Genomic DNA, 20,020 nt, shown 5'->3' with positions numbered 1-20,020 from the left:
CCTTTCCCCATCTATTGATCACTACCCTGTAATGTAGTCAGTACCATACCTTTCCCCATCTATTGATCACTACCCTGTAATGTTGTCAGTACCTTTCCCATCTATTGACCACTACCCTGTAATGTAGTCAGTACCATACCTTTCCCCATCTATTGATCACTACCCTGTAATGTAGTCAGTACCTTACCTTTCCCCGTCTATTGATCACTACCCTGTAATGTAGTCAGTACCTTTCCCCATCTATTGATCACTACCCTGTAATGTAGTCAGTACCTTTCCCCATCTATTGATCACTACCCTGTAATGTAGTCAGTACCTTACCTTTCCCCATCTATTGATCACCACCCTGTAATGTAGTCAGTGCCTTTCCCCATCTATTGATCACTACCCTGTAATGTAGTCAGTACCTTTCCCCATCTATTGATCACTACCCTGTAATGTAGTCAGTACCTTTCCCCATCTATTGATCACTACCCTGTAATGTAGTCAGTACCATACCTTTCCCCATCTATTGATCACTACCCTGTAATGTAGTCAGTACCTTACCTTTCCCCGTCTATTGATCACTACCCTGTAATGTAGTCAGTACCTTTCCCCATCTATTGATCACTACCCTGTAATGTAGTCAGTACCTTACCTCTCCCCGTCTATTGATCACTACCCTGTAATGTAGTCAGCACCTTACCTTTCCCCATCTATTGATCACTACCCTGTAATGTAGTCAGTGCCTTTCCCTGTCTACTGATCACTACCCTGTAATGTAGTCAGTACCTTTCCCCGTCTACTGATCACTACCCTGTAATGTAGTCAGTACTTTTCCCCATCTATTGATCACTACCCTGTAATGTAGTCAGTACCTTTCCCCATCTATTGATCACTACCCTGTAATGTAGTCAGTACCATACCTTTCCCCATCTATTGATCACTACCCTGTAATGTAGTCAGTACCATACCTTTCCCCATCTATTGATCACTACCCTGTAATGTAGTCAGTACCTTTCCCCATCTATTGATCACTACCCTGTAATGTAGTCAGTACCATACCTTTCCCCATCTATTGATCACTACCCTGTAATGTAGTCAGTACCTTACCTTTCCCCATCTATTGATCACCACCCTGTAATGTAGTCAGTGCCTTTCCCCATCTATTGATCACTACCCTGTAATGTAGTCAGTACCTTTCCCCATCTATTGATCACTACCCTGTAATGTAGTCAGTACCATACCTTTCCCCATCTATTGATCACTACCCTGTAATGTAGTCAGTACCTTACCTTTCCCCATCTATTGATCACCACCCTGTAATGTAGTCAGTGCCTTTCCCCATCTATTGATCACTACCCTGTAATGTAGTCAGTACCTTTCCCCATCTATTGATCACTACCCTGTAATGTAGTCAGTACCTTACCTTTCCCCATCTATTGATCACTACCCTGTAATGTAGTCAGTACCTTTCACTGTCTATTGATCACTACCCTGTAATGTAGTCAGTACCTTTCCCCGTCTACTGATCACTACCCTGTAATGTAGTCAGTACTTTTCCCCATCTATTGACCACTACCCTGTAATGTAGTCAGCACCTTACCTTTCCCCATCTATTGATCACCACCCTGTAATGTAGTCAGTGCCTTTCCCCATCTATTGATCACTACCCTGTAATGTAGTCAGTACCTTTCCCCATCTATTGATCACTACCCTGTAATGTAGTCAGTACCTTTCCCCATCTATTGATCACTACCCTGTAATGTAGTCAGTACCTTTCCCCATCTATTGATCACTACCCTGTAATGTAGTCAGTACCTTTCCCCATCTATTGATCACCACCCTGTAATGTAGTCAGTGCCTTTCCCTGTCTATTGATCACTACCCTGTAATGTAGTCAGTACCTTTCCCCATCTATTGATCACTACCCTGTAATGTAGTCAGTACCATACCTTTCCCCATCTATTGATCACTACCCTGTAATGTAGTCAGTACCATACCTTTCCCCATCTATTGATCACTACCCTGTAATGTAGTCAGTACCATACCTTTCCCCATCTATTGATCACTACCCTGTAATGTAGTCAGTACCTTACCTTTCCCCATCTATTGATCACTACCCTGTAATGTAGTCAGTACCTTTCCCTGTCTATTGATCACCACCCTGTAATGTAGTCAGTACCTTACCTTTCCCCGTCTATTGATCACTACCCTGTAATGTAGTCAGTACCTTTCCCCGTCTATTGATCACTACCCTGTAATGTAGTCAGTACCTTTCCCCGTCTATTGATCACTACCCTGTAATGTAGTCAGTACCTTTCCCCGTCTATTGATCACTACCCTGTAATGTAGTCAGCACCTTACCTTTCCCCATCTATTGATCACTACCCTGTAATGTAGTCAGTACCATACCTTTCCCCATCTATTGATCACCACCCTGTAATGTAGTCAGTACCTTACCTTTCCCCGTCTATTGATCACTACCCTGTAATGTAGTCAGTACCTTTCCCCATCTATTGATCACTACCCTGTAATGTAGTCAGTACCTTACCTTTCCCCGTCTATTGATCACCACCCTGTAATGTAGTCAGTACCTTTCCCCGTCTATTGATCACCACCCTGTAATGTAGTCAGTACCTTTCCCCATCTATTGATCACTACCCTGTAATGTAGTCAGTACCTTACCTTTCCCCATCTATTGATCACTACCCTGTAATGTAGTCAGTACCTTACCTTTCCCCATCTATTGATCACCACCCTGTAATGTAGTCAGTGCCTTTCCCTGTCTACTGATCACTACCCTGTAATGTAGTCAGCACCTTACCTTTCCCTGTCTATTGATCACCACCCTGTAATGTAGTCAGTACCTTTCCCCGTCTATTGATCACTACCCTGTAATGTAGTCAGTACCTTACCTTTCCCCATCTATTGATCACTACCCTGTAATGTAGTCAGTACCTTACCTTTCCCCATCTATTGATCACTACCCTGTAATGTAGTCAGTACCTTTCCCTGTCTATTGATCACTACCCTGTAATGTAGTCAGTACCTTTCCCCATCTATTGATCACTACCCTGTAATGTAGTCAGTACCTTACCTTTCCCCATCTATTGATCACCACCCTGTAATGTAGTCAGTACCTTTCCCTGTCTATTGATCACTACCCTGTAATGTAGTCAGTACCTTTCCCCATCTATTGATCACCACCCTGTAATGTAGTCAGTGCCTTTCCCTGTCTACTGATCACTACCCTGTAATGTAGTCAGTACCTTTCCCCATCTATTGATCACTACCCTGTAATGTAGTCAGTACCTTTCCCTGTCTATTGATCACTACCCTGTAATGTTGTCAGTACCTTTCCCCATCTATTGATCACTACCCTGTAATGTAGTCAGTACCTTACCTTTCCCCATCTATTGATCACTACCCTGTAATGTAGTCAGTACCTTTCCCCATCTATTGATCACTACCCTGTAATGTAGTCAGTACCTTACCTTTCCCCATCTATTGATCACTACCCTGTAATGTAGTCAGTACCTTTCCCTGTCTATTGATCACTACCCTGTAATGTAGTCAGTACCTTTCCCCATCTATTGATCACTACCCTGTAATGTAGTCAGTACCTTTCCCTGTCTATTGATCACTACCCTGTAATGTAGTCAGTACCTTTCCCCATCTATTGATCACTACCCTGTAATGTAGTCAGTACCTTTCCCCATCTATTGATCACCACCCTGTAATGTAGTCAGTACCTTTCCCCATCTATTGATCACTACCCTGTAATGTAGTCAGTACCTTACCTTTCCCCGTCTATTGATCACTACCCTGTAATGTAGTCAGTACCTTACCTTTCACCGTCTATTGATCACTACCCTGTAATGTAGTCAGTACCTTTCCTTTCCCCATCTATTGATCACTACACTGTAATGTAGTCAGTACCATACCTTTCCCCATCTATTGATCACTACCCTGTAATGTAGTCAGTACCTTTCCCTGTCTATTGATCACTACCCTGTAATGTAGTCAGCACCTTACCTTTCCCCATCTATTGATCACTACCCTGTAATGTAGTCAGTACTTTTCCCGATCTATTGATCACTACCCTGTAATGTAGTCAGTACCTTTCCCCATCTATTGATCACTACCCTGTAATGTAGTCAGTACCTTTCCCCATCTATTGATCACCACCCTGTAATGTAGTCAGTACCTTTCCTTTCCCCGTCTATTGATCACTACCCTGTAATGTAGTCAGTACCTTTCCCCGTCTATTGATCACTACCCTGTAATGTAGTCAGCACCTTACCTTTCCCCATCTATTGATCACTACCCTGTAATGTAGTCAGTACCTTTCCCCGTCTACTGATCACTACCCTGTAATGTAGTCAGTACTTTTCCCCATCTATTGATCACTACCCTGTAATGTAGTCAGTACCTTTCCCCATCTATTGATCACTACCCTGTAATGTAGTCAGTACCATACCTTTCCCCATCTATTGATCACTACCCTGTAATGTAGTCAGTACCATACCTTTCCCCATCTATTGATCACTACCCTGTAATGTAGTCAGTACCATACCTTTCCCCATCTATTGATCACTACCCTGTAATGTAGTCAGTACCATACCTTTCCCCATCTATTGATCACTACCCTGTAATGTAGTCAGTACCTTTCCCCATCTATTGATCACTACCCTGTAATGTAGTCAGTACCTTTCCCCATCTATTGATCACTACCCTGTAATGTAGTCAGTACCTTTCCCCATCTATTGATCACTACCCTGTAATGTAGTCAGTACCTTACCTCTCCCCGTCTATTGATCACTACCCTGTAATGTAGTCAGCACCTTACCTTTCCCCATCTATTGATCACTACCCTGTAATGTAGTCAGTACCTTTCCCCGTCTACTGATCACTACCCTGTAATGTAGTCAGTACTTTTCCCCATCTATTGATCACTACCCTGTAATGTAGTCAGTACCTTTCCCCATCTATTGATCACTACCCTGTAATGTAGTCAGTACCTTACCTTTCCCCATCTATTGATCACCACCCTGTAATGTAGTCAGTACCATACCTTTCCCCATCTATTGATCACTACCCTGTAATGTCGTCAGTACCTTTCCCCATCTATTGATCACTACCCTGTAATGTAGTCAGTACCATACCTTTCCCCATCTATTGATCACTACCCTGTAATGTAGTCAGTACCTTTCCCCGTCTATTGATCACCACCCTGTAATGTAGTCAGTACCTTTCCCCATCTATTGATCACTACCCTGTAATGTAGTCAGTACCTTTCCCCATCTATTGATCACTACCCTGTAATGTAGTCAGTACCTTACCTTCCCCATCTATTGATCACTACCCTGTAATGTAGTCAGCACCTTACCTTTCCCCATCTATTGATCACTACCCTGTAATGTAGTCAGTACCTTTCCCCCGTCTACTGATCACTACCCTGTAATGTAGTCAGTACTTTTCCCCATCTATTGATCACTACCCTGTAATGTAGTCAGTACCTTTCCCCATCTATTGATAATCACTACCCTGTAATGTAGTCAGTACCTTACCTTTCCCCATCTATTGATCACCACCCTGTAATGTAGTCAGTACCTTACCTTTCCCCATCTATTGATAATCACTACCCTGTAATGTAGTCAGTACCTTTCCCCATCTATTGATAATCACTACCCTGTAATGTAGTCAGTACCATACCTTTCCCCATCTATTGATCACTACCCTGTAATGTAGTCAGTACCTTTCCCCATCTATTGATCACTACCCTGTAATGTAGTCAGTACCTTACCTTTCCCCATCTATTGATCACTACCCTGTAATGTAGTCAGTACCATACCTTTCCCCATCTATTGATCACTACCCTGTAATGTAGTCAGTACCTTTCCCCATCTATTGATCACTACCCTGTAATGTAGTCAGTACCTTACCTTTCCCCATCTATTGATCACTACCCTGTAATGTAGTCAGTACCTTTCCCCATCTATTGATCACTACCCTGTAATGTAGTCAGTACCTTACCTTTCCCCGTCTATTGATCACTACCCTGTAATGTAGTCAGTACCTTTCCCCATCTATTGATCACTACCCTGTAATGTAGTCAGTACCTTTCCCCATCTATTGATCACTACCCTGTAATGTAGTCAGTACCTTTCCCCGTCTATTGATCACTACCCTGTAATGTAGTCAGTACCTTTCCCCATCTATTGATCACTACCCTGTAATGTAGTCAGTACCTTTCCCCATCTATTGATCACTACCCTGTAATGTAGTCAGTACCTTTCCCCATCTATTGATCACTACCCTGTAATGTAGTCAGTACCTTTCCCCGTCTACCTTCACTACCCTGTAATGTAGTCAGTACTTTTGCCCGGCTATTGATCACTACCCTGTAATGTAGTCAGTACCATACCTTTCCCCATCTATTGATCACTACCCTGTAATGTAGTCAGTACCTTTCCCCATCTATTGATCACTACCCTGTAATGTAGTCAGTACCTTACCTTTCCCCATCTATTGATCACCACCCTGTAATGTAGTCAGTACCTTTCCCTGTCTATTGATCACTACCCTGTAATGTAGTCAGTACCTTTCCCCATCTATTGATCACTACCCTGTAATGTAGTCAGTACCATACCTTTCCCCATCTATTGATCACTACCCTGTAATGTAGTCAGTACCTTACCTTTCCCCATCTATTGATCACCACCCTGTAATGTAGTCAGTGCCTTTCCCCATCTATTGATCACTACCCTGTAATGTAGTCAGTACCTTTCCCCATCTATTGATCACTACCCTGTAATGTAGTCAGTACCTTACCTTTCCCCATCTATTGATCACTACCCTGTAATGTAGTCAGTACCTTTCACTGTCTATTGATCACTACCCTGTAATGTAGTCAGTACCTTTCCCCGATGATCACTACCCTGTAATGTAGTCAGTACCTTTCCCCATCTATTGATCACTACCCTGTAATGTAGTCAGTACCTTACCTTTCCCCATCTATTGATCACCACCCTGTAATGTAGTCAGTGCCTTTCCCCATCTTTTGATCACTACCCTGTAATGTAGTCAGTACCATACCTTTCCCCATCTATTGATCACCACCCTGTAATGTAGTCAGTACCTTTCCCCATCTATTGATCACTACCCTGTAATGTAGTCAGTACCTTTCCCCATCTTTGATCACTACCCTGTAATGTAGTCAGTACCATACCTTTCCCCATCTATTGATCACCACCCTGTAATGTAGTCAGTGCCTTTCCCTGTCTATTGATCACTACCCTGTAATGTAGTCAGTACCTTTCCCCATCTATTGATCACTACCCTGTAATGTAGTCAGTACCATACCTTTCCCCATCTATTGATCACTACCCTGTAATGTAGTCAGTACCATACCTTTCCCCATCTATTGATCACTACCCTGTAATGTAGTCAGTACCTTACCTTTCCCCATCTATTGATCACTACCCTGTAATGTAGTCAGTACCTTACCTTTCCCCATCTATTGATCACTACCCTGTAATGTAGTCAGTACCTTTCCCCGTCTATTGATCACTACCCTGTAATGTAGTCAGTACCTTTCCCCATCTATTGATCACCACCCTGTAATGTAGTCAGTACCATACCTTTCCCCGTCTATTGATCACTACCCTGTAATGTAGTCAGTACTATTCCCCATCTATTGATCACTACCCTGTAATGTAGTCAGTACCTTTCCCCATCTATTGATCACTACCCTGTAATGTAGTCAGCACCTTTCCTTTCCCCATCTATTGATCACTACCCTGTAATGTAGTCAGTACCATACCTTTCCCCATCTATTGATCACCACCCTGTAATGTAGTCAGTACCTTTCCTTTCCCCATCTATTGATCACTACACTGTAATGTAGTCAGTACCATACCTTTCCCCATCTATTGATCACTACCCTGTAATGTAGTCAGTACCTTTCCCTGTCTATTGATCACTACCCTGTAATGTAGTCAGCACCTTACCTTTCCCCATCTATTGATCACTACCCTGTAATGTAGTCAGTACCTTTCCCCGTCTACTGATCACTACCCTGTAATGTAGTCAGTACTTTTCCCCATCTATTGATCACTACCCTGTAATGTAGTCAGTACCTTTCCCCATCTATTGATCACTACCCTGTAATGTAGTCAGTACCATACCTTTCCCCATCTATTGATCACTACCCTGTAATGTAGTCAGTACCTTTCCTGTCTATTGATCACTACCCTGTAATGTAGTCAGTACCTTTCCCCATCTATTGATCACCACCCTGTAATGTAGTCAGTGCCTTTCCCCATCTATTGATCACTACCCTGTAATGTAGTCAGTACATTTCCCCATCTATTGATCACTACCCTGTAATGTAGTCAGTACCTTTCCCCATCTTTTGATCACTACCCTGTAATGTAGTCAGTACCATACCTTTCCCCATCTATTGATCACTACCCTGTAATGTAGTCAGTACCATACCTTTCCCCATCTATTGATCACTACCCTGTAATGTAGTCAGTACCATACCTTTCCCCATCTATTGATCACTACCCTGTAATGTAGTCAGTACCTTACCTTTCCCCATCTATTGATCACTACCCTGTAATGTAGTCAGTACCTTTCCCCGTCTACTGATCACTACCCTGTAATGTAGTCAGTACTTTTCCCCATCTATTGATCACTACCCTGTAATGTAGTCAGTGCCTTTCCCCATCTATTGATCACTACCCTGTAATGTAGTCAGTACCTTACCTCTCCCCGTCTATTGATCACTACCCTGTAATGTAGTCAGCACCTTACCTTTCCCCATCTATTGATCACTACCCTGTAATGTAGTCAGTACCTTTCCCCGTCTACTGATCACTACCCTGTAATGTAGTCAGTACTTTTCCCCATCTATTGATCACTACCCTGTAATGTAGTCAGTACCTTTCCCCATCTATTGATCACTACCCTGTAATGTAGTCAGTACCTTACCTCTCCCCATCTATTGATCACTACCCTGTAATGTAGTCAGTACCATACCTTTCCCCATCTATTGATCACTACCCTGTAATGTAGTCAGTACCTTACCTTTCCCCATCTATTGATCACTACCCTGTAATGTAGTCAGTACCTTACCTTTCCCCATCTATTGATCACTACCCTGTAATGTAGTCAGTACCTTTCCCCATCTATTGATCACCACCCTGTAATGTAGTCAGTACCTTTCCCCATCTATTGATCACTACCCTGTAATGTAGTCAGTACCTTTCCCCATCTATTGATCACTACCCTGTAATGTAGTCAGTACCTTACCTTTCCCCATCTATTGATCACTACCCTGTAATGTAGTCAGCACCTTACCTTTCCCCATCTATTGATCACTACCCTGTAATGTAGTCAGTACCTTTCCCCGTCTACTGATCACTACCCTGTAATGTAGCCAGTACTTTTCCCCATCTATTGATCACTACCCTGTAATGTAGTCAGTACCTTTCCCCATCTATTGATAATCACTACCCTGTAATGTAGTCAGTACCTTACCTTTCCCCATCTATTGATCACCACCCTGTAATGTAGTCAGTACCTTACCTTTCCCCATCTATTGATAATCACTACCCTGTAATGTAGTCAGTACCTTTCCCCATCTATTGATAATCACTACCCTGTAATGTAGTCAGTACCATACCTTTCCCCGTCTATTGATCACTACCCTGTAATGTAGTCAGTACCTTTCCCCATCTATTGATCACTACCCTGTAATGTAGTCAGTACCTTACCTTTCCCCATCTATTGATCACTACCCTGTAATGTAGTCAGTACCATACCTTTCCCCATCTATTGCTCACTACCCTGTAATGTAGTCAGTACCTTTCCCCATCTATTGATCACTACCCTGTAATGTAGTCAGTACCTTACCTTTCCCCATCTATTGATCACTACCCTGTAATGTAGTCAGTACCTTTCCCCATCTATTGATCACTACCCTGTAATGTCGTCAGTACCTTACCTTTCCCCGTCTATTGATCACTACCCTGTAATGTAGTCAGTACCTTTCCCCATCTATTGATCACTACCCTGTAATGTAGTCAGTACCTTTCCCCATCTATTGATCACTACCCTGTAATGTAGTCAGTACCTTTCCCCGTCTATTGATCACTACCCTGTAATGTAGTCAGTACCTTTCCCCATCTATTGATCACTACCCTGTAATGTAGTCAGTACCTTTCCCCATCTATTGATCACTACCCTGTAATGTAGTCAGTACCTTTCCCCATCTATTGATCACTACCCTGTAATGTAGTCAGTACCTTTCCCTGTCTATTGATCACTACCCTGTAATGTAGTCAGTACCTTTCCCCATCTATTGATCACTACCCTGTAATGTAGTCAGTACCATACCTTTCCCCATCTATTGATCACTACCCTGTAATGTAGTCAGTACCTTTCCCCATCTATTGATCACTACCCTGTAATGTAGTCAGTACCTTTCCCCATCTATTGATCACCACCCTGTAATGTAGTCAGTGCCTTTCCCTGTCTATTGATCACTACCCTGTAATGTAGTCAGTACCTTTCCCCATCTATTGATCACTACCCTGTAATGTAGTCAGTACCTTACCTTTCCCCATCTATTGATCACCACCCTGTAATGTAGTCAGTACCATACCTTTCCCCATCTATTGATCACCACCCTGTAATGTAGTCAGTGCCTTTCCCCATCTATTGATCACTACCCTGTAATGTAGTCAGTACCTTTCCCCATCTATTGATCACTACCCTGTAATGTAGTCAGTACCTTACCTTTCCCCATCTATTGATCACTACCCTGTAATGTAGTCAGTACCTTTCACTGTCTATTGATCACTACCCTGTAATGTAGTCAGTACCTTTCCCCGTCTACTGATCACTACCCTGTAATGTAGTCAGTACTTTTCCCCATCTATTGATCACTACCCTGTAATGTAGTCAGTACCTTACCTTTCCCCATCTATTGATCACCACCCTGTAATGTAGTCAGTGCCTTTCCCCATCTATTGATCACTACCCTGTAATGTAGTCAGTACCTTTCCCCATCTATTGATCACTACCCTGTAATGTAGTCAGTACCTTTCCCCATCTATTGATCACTACCCTGTAATGTAGTCAGTACCTTTCCCCATCTTTTGATCACTACCCTGTAATGTAGTCAGTACCATACCTTTCCCCATCTATTGATCACCACCCTGTAATGTAGTCAGTGCCTTTCCCTGTCTATTGATCACTACCCTGTAATGTAGTCAGTACCTTTCCCCATCTTTTGATCACTACCCTGTAATGTAGTCAGTACCATACCTTTCCCCATCTATTGATCACTACCCTGTAATGTAGTCAGTACCATACCTTTCCCCATCTATTGATCACTACCCTGTAATGTAGTCAGTACCATACCTTTCCCCATCTATTGATCACTACCCTGTAATGTAGTCAGTACCTTACCTTTCCCCATCTATTGATCACTACCCTGTAATGTAGTCAGTACCTTTCCCCGTCTATTGATCACTACCCTGTAATGTAGTCAGTACCTTACCTTTCCCCGTCTATTGATCACTACCCTGTAATGTAGTCAGTACCATACCTTTCCCCGTCTATTGATCACTACCCTGTAATGTAGTCAGTACCTTTCCCCGTCTATTGATCACTACCCTGTAATGTAGTCAGTACCTTTCCCCGTCTATTGATCACTACCCTGTAATGTAGTCAGCACCTTACCTTTCCCCATCTATTGATCACTACCCTGTAATGTAGTCAGTACCTTACCTTTCCCCATCTATTGATCACCACCCTGTAATGTAGTCAGTACCTTACCTTTCCCCGTCTATTGATCACTACCCTGTAATGTAGTCAGTACCTTTCCCCATCTATTGATCACTACCCTGTAATGTAGTCAGTACCTTACCTTTCCCCGTCTATTGATCACTACCCTGTAATGTAGTCAGTACCTTTCCCCATCTATTGATCACTACCCTGTAATGTAGTCAGTACCTTTCCCCATCTATTGATCACTACCCTGTAATGTAGTCAGTACCTTACCTTTCCCCATCTATTGATCACTACCCTGTAATGTAGTCAGTACCTTACCTTTCCCCATCTATTGATCACCACCCTGTAATGTAGTCAGTGCCTTTCCCTGTCTACTGATCACTACCCTGTAATGTAGTCAGCACCTTACCTTTCCCTGTCTATTGATCACCACCCTGTAATGTAGTCAGTACCTTTCCCCGTCTATTGATCACTACCCTGTAATGTAGTCAGTACCTTACCTTTCCCCATCTATTGATCACTACCCTGTAATGTAGTCAGTACCTTACCTTTCCCCATCTATTGATCACCACCCTGTAATGTAGTCAGTACCTTTCCCCGTCTATTGATCACTACCCTGTAATGTAGTCAGTACCTTTCCCCGTCTATTGATCACTACCCTGTAATGTAGTCAGTACCTTACCTTTCCCCGTCTATTGATCACTACCCTGTAATGTAGTCAGTACCTTTCCCCATCTATTGATCACTACCCTGTAATGTAGTCAGTACCTTACCTCTCCCCATCTATTGATCACCACCCTGTAATGTAGTCAGTGCCTTTCCCTGTCTACTGATCACTACCCTGTAATGTAGTCAGTACCTTTCCCCATCTATTGATCACTACCCTGTAATGTAGTCAGTACCTTTCCCCATCTATTGATCACTACCCTGTAATGTAGTCAGTACCTTACCTTTCCCCATCTATTGATCACTACCCTGTAATGTAGTCAGTACCTTACCTTTCCCCATCTATTGATCACCACCCTGTAATGTAGTCAGTACCTTTCCCCATCTATTGATCACTACCCTGTAATGTAGTCAGTACCTTACCTTTCCCCATCTATTGATCACTACCCTGTAATGTAGTCAGTACCTTTCCCCATCTATTGATCACTACCCTGTAATGTAGTCAGTACCTTTCCCCATCTATTGATCACTACCCTGTAATGTAGTCAGTACCTTTCCCTGTCTATTGATCACTACCCTGTAATGTAGTCAGTACCTTTCCCCATCTATTGATCACTACCCTGTAATGTAGTCAGTACCTTTCCCCATCTATTGATCACCACCCTGTAATGTAGTCAGTACCTTTCCCCATCTATTGATCACTACCCTGTAATGTAGTCAGTACCTTTCCTTTCCCCGTCTATTGATCACTACCCTGTAATGTAGTCAGTACCTTTCCCCATCTATTGATCACTACCCTGTAATGTAGTCAGTACCTTTCCTTTCCCCATCTATTGATCACTACCCTGTAATGTAGTCAGTACCTTACCTTTCCCCATCTATTGATCACCACCCTGTAATGTAGTCAGTACCTTTCCCCGTCTACTGATCACTACCCTGTAATGTAGTCAGTACCTTTCCCCATCTATTGATCACTACCCTGTAATGTAGTCAGTACCTTTCCCAGTCTACTGATCACTACCCTGTAATGTAGTCAGTACTTTTCCCCATCTATTGATCACTACCCTGTAATGTAGTCAGTACCTTTCCCCATCTATTGATAATCACTACCCTGTAATGTAGTCAGTACCTTTCCCTGTCTATTGATCACTACCCTGTAATGTAGTCAGTACCTTTCCCCATCTATTGACCACTACCCTGTAATGTAGTCAGTACCTTACCTTTCCCCATCTATTGATCACTACCCTGTAATGTAGTCAGTACCTTACCTTTCCCCATCTATTGATCACTACCCTGTAATGTAGTCAGTACCTTACCCCATCTATTGATCACTACCCTGTAATGTAGTCAGTACCTTTCCCCATCTATTGATCACTACCCTGTAATGTAGTCAGTACCTTTCCCCATCTATTGATCACTACCCTGTAATGTAGTCAGTACCTTACCTTTCCCCGTCTATTGATCACTACCCTGTAATGTAGTCAGCACCTTACCTTTCCCCATCTATTGATCACTACCCTGTAATGTAGTCAGTACCTTTCCCCGTCTACTGATCACTACCCTGTAATGTAGTCAGTACTTTTCCCCATCTATTGATCACTACCCTGTAATGTAGTCAGTACCTTTCCCCATCTATTGATCACTACCCTGTAATGTAGTCAGTACCATACCTTTCCCCATCTATTGATCACTACCCTGTAATGTAGTCAGTACCATACCTTTCCCCATCTATTGATCACTACCCTGTAATGTAGTCAGTACCATACCTTTCCCCATCTATTGATCACTACCCTGTAATGTAGTCAGTACCATACCTTTCCCCATCTATTGATCACTACCCTGTAATGTAGTCAGTACCTTTCCCCATCTATTGATCACCACCCTGTAATGTAGTCAGTACCTTTCCCCATCTATTGATCACTACCCTGTAATGTAGTCAGTACCTTTCCCCATCTATTGATCACTACCCTGTAATGTAGTCAGTACCTTACCTCTCCCCGTCTATTGATCACTACCCTGTAATGTAGTCAGCACCTTACCTTTCCCCATCTATTGATCACTACCCTGTAATGTAGTCAGTACCTTTCCCCGTCTACTGATCACTACCCTGTAATGTAGTCAGTACTTTTCCCCATCTATTGATCACTACCCTGTAATGTAGTCAGTACCTTTCCCCATCTATTGATAATCACTACCCTGTAATGTAGTCAGTACCTTACCTTTCCCCATCTATTGATCACCACCCTGTAATGTAGTCAGTACCTTTCCCCATCTATTGATAATCACTACCCTGTAATGTAGTCAGTACCTTACCTTTCCCCATCTATTGATCACCACCCTGTAATGTAGTCAGTACCTTTCCCCGTCTACTGATCACTACCCTGTAATGTAGTCAGTACCTTTCCCCATCTATTGATCACTACCCTGTAATGTAGTCAGTACCTTACCTTTCCCCATCTATTGATCACTACCCTGTAATGTAGTCAGTACCATACCTTTCCCCATCTATTGCTCACTACCCTGTAATGTAGTCAGTACCTTTCCCCATCTATTGATCACTACCCTGTAATGTAGTCAGTACCTTACCTTTCCCCATCTATTGATCACTACCCTGTAATGTAGTCAGTACCTTTCCCCATCTATTGATCACTACCCTGTAATGTCGTCAGTACCTTACCTTTCCCCGTCTATTGATCACTACCCTGTAATGTAGTCAGTACCTTTCCCCATCTATTGATCACTACCCTGTAATGTAGTCAGTACCTTTCCCCATCTATTGATCACTACCCTGTAATGTAGTCAGTACCTTTCCCCGTCTATTGATCACTACCCTGTAATGTAGTCAGTACCTTTCCCCATCTATTGATCACTACCCTGTAATGTAGTCAGTACCTTTCCCCATCTATTGATCACTACCCTGTAATGTAGTCAGTACCTTTCCCCATCTATTGATCACTACCCTGTAATGTAGTCAGTACCTTTCCCCGTCTACTGATCACTACCCTGTAATGTAGTCAGTACTTTTGCCCGTCTATTGATCACTACCCTGTAATGTAGTCAGTACCTTTCCCCGTCTACTGATCACTACCCTGTAATGTAGTCAGTACTTTTCCCCATCTATTGATCACTACCCTGTAATGTAGTCAGTACCTTTCCCCGTCTATTGATCACTACCCTGTAATGTAGTCAGTACCTTACCTTTCCCCGTCTATTGATCACTACCCTGTAATGTAGTCAGTACCTTACCTTTCCCCATCTATTGATCACTACCCTGTAATGTAGTCAGTACCTATCCCAGTCTATTGATCACTACCCTGTAATGTAGTCAGTACCTTTCCCCGTCTATTGATCACTACACTGTAATGTAGTCAGTACCTTACCTTTCCCCGTCTATTAATCACTACCCTGTAATGTAGTCAGTACCTTTCCCCATCTATTGATCACTACCCTGTAATGTAGTCAGTACCTTTCCCCGTCTATTGATCACCACCCTGTAATGTAGTCAGTACCTTACCTTTCCCCGTCTATTGATCACTACCCTGTAATGTAGTCAGTACCTTACCTTTCCCCATCTATTGATCACTACCCTGTAATGTAGTCAGTACCTATCCCAGTCTATTGATCACTACCCTGTAATGTAGTCAGTACCTTTCCCCGTCTATTGATCACTACACTGTAATGTAGTCAGTACCTTACCTTTCCCCGTCTATTAATCACTACCCTGTAATGTAGTCAGTACCTTTCCCCATCTATTGATCACTACCCTGTAATGTAGTCAGTACCTTACCTTTCCCCATCTATTGATCACCACCCTGTAATGTAGTCAGTACCATACCTTTCCCCCTCCCGCGGCCCTTGCCTCGTCCCCGCCCGGCATTCGGACAGTTCTTGATCCAGTGGCCGTTACGTCCGCATCCAAAACAGTCATTACTACTCATCTCCACTAGTTCCTACAACCTGGGGAGAGAGACAGACAGATCACTAACCCTACAACCTGAGAGAGAGACAGTCAGATCACTAACGCAACAACCTGAGAGAGAGACAGACAGATCACTAACCCTACAACCTGAGAGAGAGACAGTCAGATCACTAACCCTACAACCTGAGAGAGAGACAGTCAGATCACTAACCCTACAACCTGAGAGAGAGACAGTCAGATCACTAACCCTACAACCTGGGGAGAGACAGTCAGATCACTAACCCTACAACCTGAGAGACAGACAGTCAGATCACTAACCCTACAACCTGAGAGAGAGACAGTCAGATCACTAACCCTACAACCTGAGAGAGAGACAGTCAGATCACTAACCCTACAACCTGAGAGAGAGACAGTCAGATCACTAACCCTACAACCTGGGGAGAGAGACAGTCAGATCACTAACCCTACAACCTGAGAGAGAGACAGTCAGATCACTAACCCTACAACCTGAGAGAGAGACAGTCAGATCACTAACCCTACAACCTGAGAGAGAGACAGTCAGATCACTAACGCAACAACCTGAGAGAGAGACAGTCAGATCACTAACCCAACCCTGAGAGAGACACAGATAGCCCTAGAGTATGTGAGCGGGGCTGGAGCAGAGCGAGGAGCAGGATTCCCAAAGGATGGAGCATCGGCTTTCTCACCTGCTCCAATTTCGCTCCAGTAGCACTCACTTCAGGACCTCACGACATGCCCGGCCCAGCATGCATCGGTAGTCTATTTGTGTGCTGCTATAGCCCCTTGCTTTAGCTACTGTCATGGAGTTCACTAAATATTTTCCTAACGAGAAACACGTGCTAAATCAAGATGATTAACAAAGATGAGGACCATGAGCAAGAGGGAGTACGGTGATGTAGTATTCATGACTAAAGAATTATTGTGGAATCTGAAAAGACACGTATCCCAAAAGAAAGGAATGAGGTGGGTAGATAAGTGTCATTGTAGCAAAGTATTTAAACAAAAAATCTGATCACTAAAAACATTTCATTTTCATTCTATACAATAGGACACAATTGATTTTGGTGCAATATGCCTGGCATATTCCCGCGTTCAATGAGATTTCCGTTTTGATTGGATTATTTTTCCTAAAAACCTTTAGGCCTACATATAGAATACATTTTTTTTTTTAAAACAACTCTGCATCTTTGCTCTGAAGGGTGTTGAGCATCCACCCAGTGGCTCTGAAGGGTGTTGAGCATCCACCCAGTGGCTCTGAAGGGTGTTGAGCATCCACCCAGTGGCTCTGAAGGGTGTTGAGCATCCACCCAGTGGATCTGAAGGGTGTTGAGCATCCCCCCAGTGGGTCTGAAGGATGTTGAGCATCCAACCAGTGGATCTGAAGGGTGTTGAGCATCCCCCCAGTGGGTCTGAAGGGTGTTGAGCATCCCCCCAGTGGGTCTGAAGGGTGTTGAGCATCCCCCCAGTGGGTCTGAAGGGTGTTGAGCATCCAACCAGTGGCTCTGAAGGGTGTTGAGCATCCCACCAGTGGATCTGAAGGGTGTTGAGCATCCCCCCAGTGGGTCTGAAGGGTGTTGAGCATCCCCCCAGTGGGTCTGAAGGGTGTTGAGCATCCCCCCAGTGGGTCTGAAGGGTGTTGAGCATCCAACCAGTGGCTCTGAAGGGTGTTGAGCATCCAACCAGTGGATCTGAAGGGTGTTGAGCATCCACCCAGTGGCTCTGAAGGGTGTTGAGCATCCCCCCAGTGGGTCTGAAGGGTGTTGAGCATCCCCCCAGTGGGTCTGAAGGGTGTTGAGCATCCCCCTAATGGGTCTGAAGGGTGTTGAGCATCCCCCCAGTGGGTCTGAAGGGTGTTGAGCATCCCCCCTTGCACCACCCACTACTGCGACCTGTATGCTCTAGTTGGCTGGCCCTCGCTACATATTCGTCGCAAGACCCACTGGCTCCAGGTCATCTACAAGTCTATGCTAGGTAAAGCTCCACCTTATCTCAGTTCACTGGTCACGATGGCAACACCCACCAGTAGCACGCACTCCAGCAGGTGTCTCACTGATCAACCCTAAAGCCAACACCTCATTTGGCCGCCTTTCCTTCCAGTTCCCTGCTGCCTGTGACTGGAACGAATTGCAAAAATCATTGAAGTTGGAGACTTTTATCTCCCTCACAAACTTTAAACATCTGCTATCTGAGCAGCTAACCGATCGCTGCAGCTGTAAATAGCCCACCCAATTTACCTACCGCATCCCCATACTGTTTATATTTATTTACTTTTCTGCTCTTTTGCACACCAATATCTCTACCTGCACATGACCATCTGATCATTTATCACTCCAGTGTTAATCTATTAAATTGTAATTATTCACCTACCTCCTCATGCCTTTTGCACACAATGTATATAGACTCTATTTGTTTATTTCTACTGTGTTATTGACTTGTTTATTGTTTACTCCATGTGTAACTGTGTTGCTGTCTGTTCACACTGCTATGCTTAATCTTGGCCAGGTCGCAGTTGTAAATGAGAGCTTGTTCAACTAGCCTACCTGGTTAAATAAAGGTGAAATAAAAAAATCTATAAAAAAAAAAAAAATAGGCTTGAAAGAATATAGCTTAAATAATTCCTTTAGTTCCTTCTCAGGCTCCCTTGTCTGAATGAAATTGTTATTCTCTTACATTCTCCTTTATGTTTATTAAAATACTTTTCATTCAAATCCATATGGTTTTGTTTCAATACTTGATTAAAAAACATGAGCTGGCGCACAGAATAAACTATACAAATACTCCAAAATATACACACTCCATGTATAAACTCCCTGCAATTTAATTTACCAATATTTTGGCATCACTGCCTTCCTAATTAATTAATTAACTGAACTGCCTGTTCAGGGGCAGAACGACATATTTGTACCTTGTCAGCTCGGGGATTCGATCTTGCAACCTTTCGCTCTAACCTTGAAGGCTACGCTGCCACCCCATGAGAAAGTCCTGAGGGTGTTTTACGGTCATCAGACATCCTTTAACTGAAATAAGGTCAAAAGTTTTCCTCTGTTTCTGTCACTGATGTTTTCAGATGCTAGGTTTCCATCCAATTAGCGACAGATATTCATGTGAATATGCCAAAATCTACACGAAAAAAAAAAAAACATTAATGCCCACGATTTTGAAATGAGATGTTCGACGAGCAGGCGTTCACATACTTTTGGTCATGTGATTATATATATTATAAAATGTGTGTGTGTGAAGACCCCTTCAAGTTAGTGGATTATTCTATTTCAGCCACACCCGTTGCTGACAGGTGTATAAAATCAAGAACACAGACATGCAATCTCCATAAACAAACATTGGCAGTAGAATGGCCCGCACTCAAGAGCTCAGTGACAACGTTTCTGCCCTGCTAGAGCTGCCCCGGTACACTGTATTGTGAAGTTGAAACGTCTAGGAGCAAGAAGTAGTAGGCCACACAAGCTCACAGACCGCCAAGTGCTGAAGCGGGTAGCACGTAAAAATAGTCAGTCCTCAGCTGCAACACTCACTACCGAGTTCCAAACTACCTCTGGAAGCAACATCAGCACAAGAACAAGGGGCGGCAGGTAGCCTAGTGGTTAGAGCATTGGACTAGTAACCAAAAGG

At 43.3% G+C, this 20,020-nt stretch overlaps 1 protein-coding gene and 2 long non-coding RNA genes across 3 annotated transcripts in view; all 3 read right to left on the bottom strand.

Annotated features, from left to right (window-relative positions):
- cnbpb (CCHC-type zinc finger, nucleic acid binding protein b) overlaps positions 1-19,579 on the bottom strand; it is a 41,833-nt gene extending 22,254 nt beyond the window's left edge. Inside the window, exons 1-3 of the mRNA XM_052501349.1 lie at positions 16,844-19,579; positions 16,699-16,806; positions 16,265-16,627 (exon numbers count right to left, since the gene is read on the bottom strand). Coding sequence (XP_052357309.1) covers positions 16,265-16,391 — 127 coding nt within the window. The 5' untranslated portion in view covers positions 16,392-16,627; positions 16,699-16,806; positions 16,844-19,579. The remainder of the gene's footprint in view (positions 1-16,264; positions 16,628-16,698; positions 16,807-16,843) is intronic.
- Positions 1,274-16,193, bottom strand: LOC127918103 (uncharacterized). Its single transcript, XR_008098792.1, has 8 exons — positions 16,102-16,193; positions 15,968-16,010; positions 15,786-15,833; positions 15,131-15,694; positions 12,379-12,876; positions 9,899-9,946; positions 3,831-3,873; positions 1,274-1,451 (listed from the first exon to the last, which is right to left on the bottom strand). It is a non-coding gene; the product is annotated as an uncharacterized LOC127918103 (long non-coding RNA).
- LOC127918104 (uncharacterized) lies at positions 13,616-14,773 on the bottom strand. Its single transcript, XR_008098793.1, has 3 exons — positions 14,716-14,773; positions 13,899-14,075; positions 13,616-13,625 (listed from the first exon to the last, which is right to left on the bottom strand). It is a non-coding gene; the product is annotated as an uncharacterized LOC127918104 (long non-coding RNA).
- Positions 19,580-20,020: the final 441 nt, after the last annotated feature.

This window comes from Oncorhynchus keta, unplaced genomic scaffold (genome assembly GCF_023373465.1).
Source record: "Oncorhynchus keta strain PuntledgeMale-10-30-2019 unplaced genomic scaffold, Oket_V2 Un_contig_1319_pilon_pilon, whole genome shotgun sequence".
Lineage (NCBI taxonomy): Eukaryota > Metazoa > Chordata > Actinopteri > Salmoniformes > Salmonidae > Oncorhynchus > Oncorhynchus keta.
The sequence above is the reverse complement of the archived record's forward strand: the minus strand, read 5'-3'. Positions and strand labels throughout refer to the sequence as shown.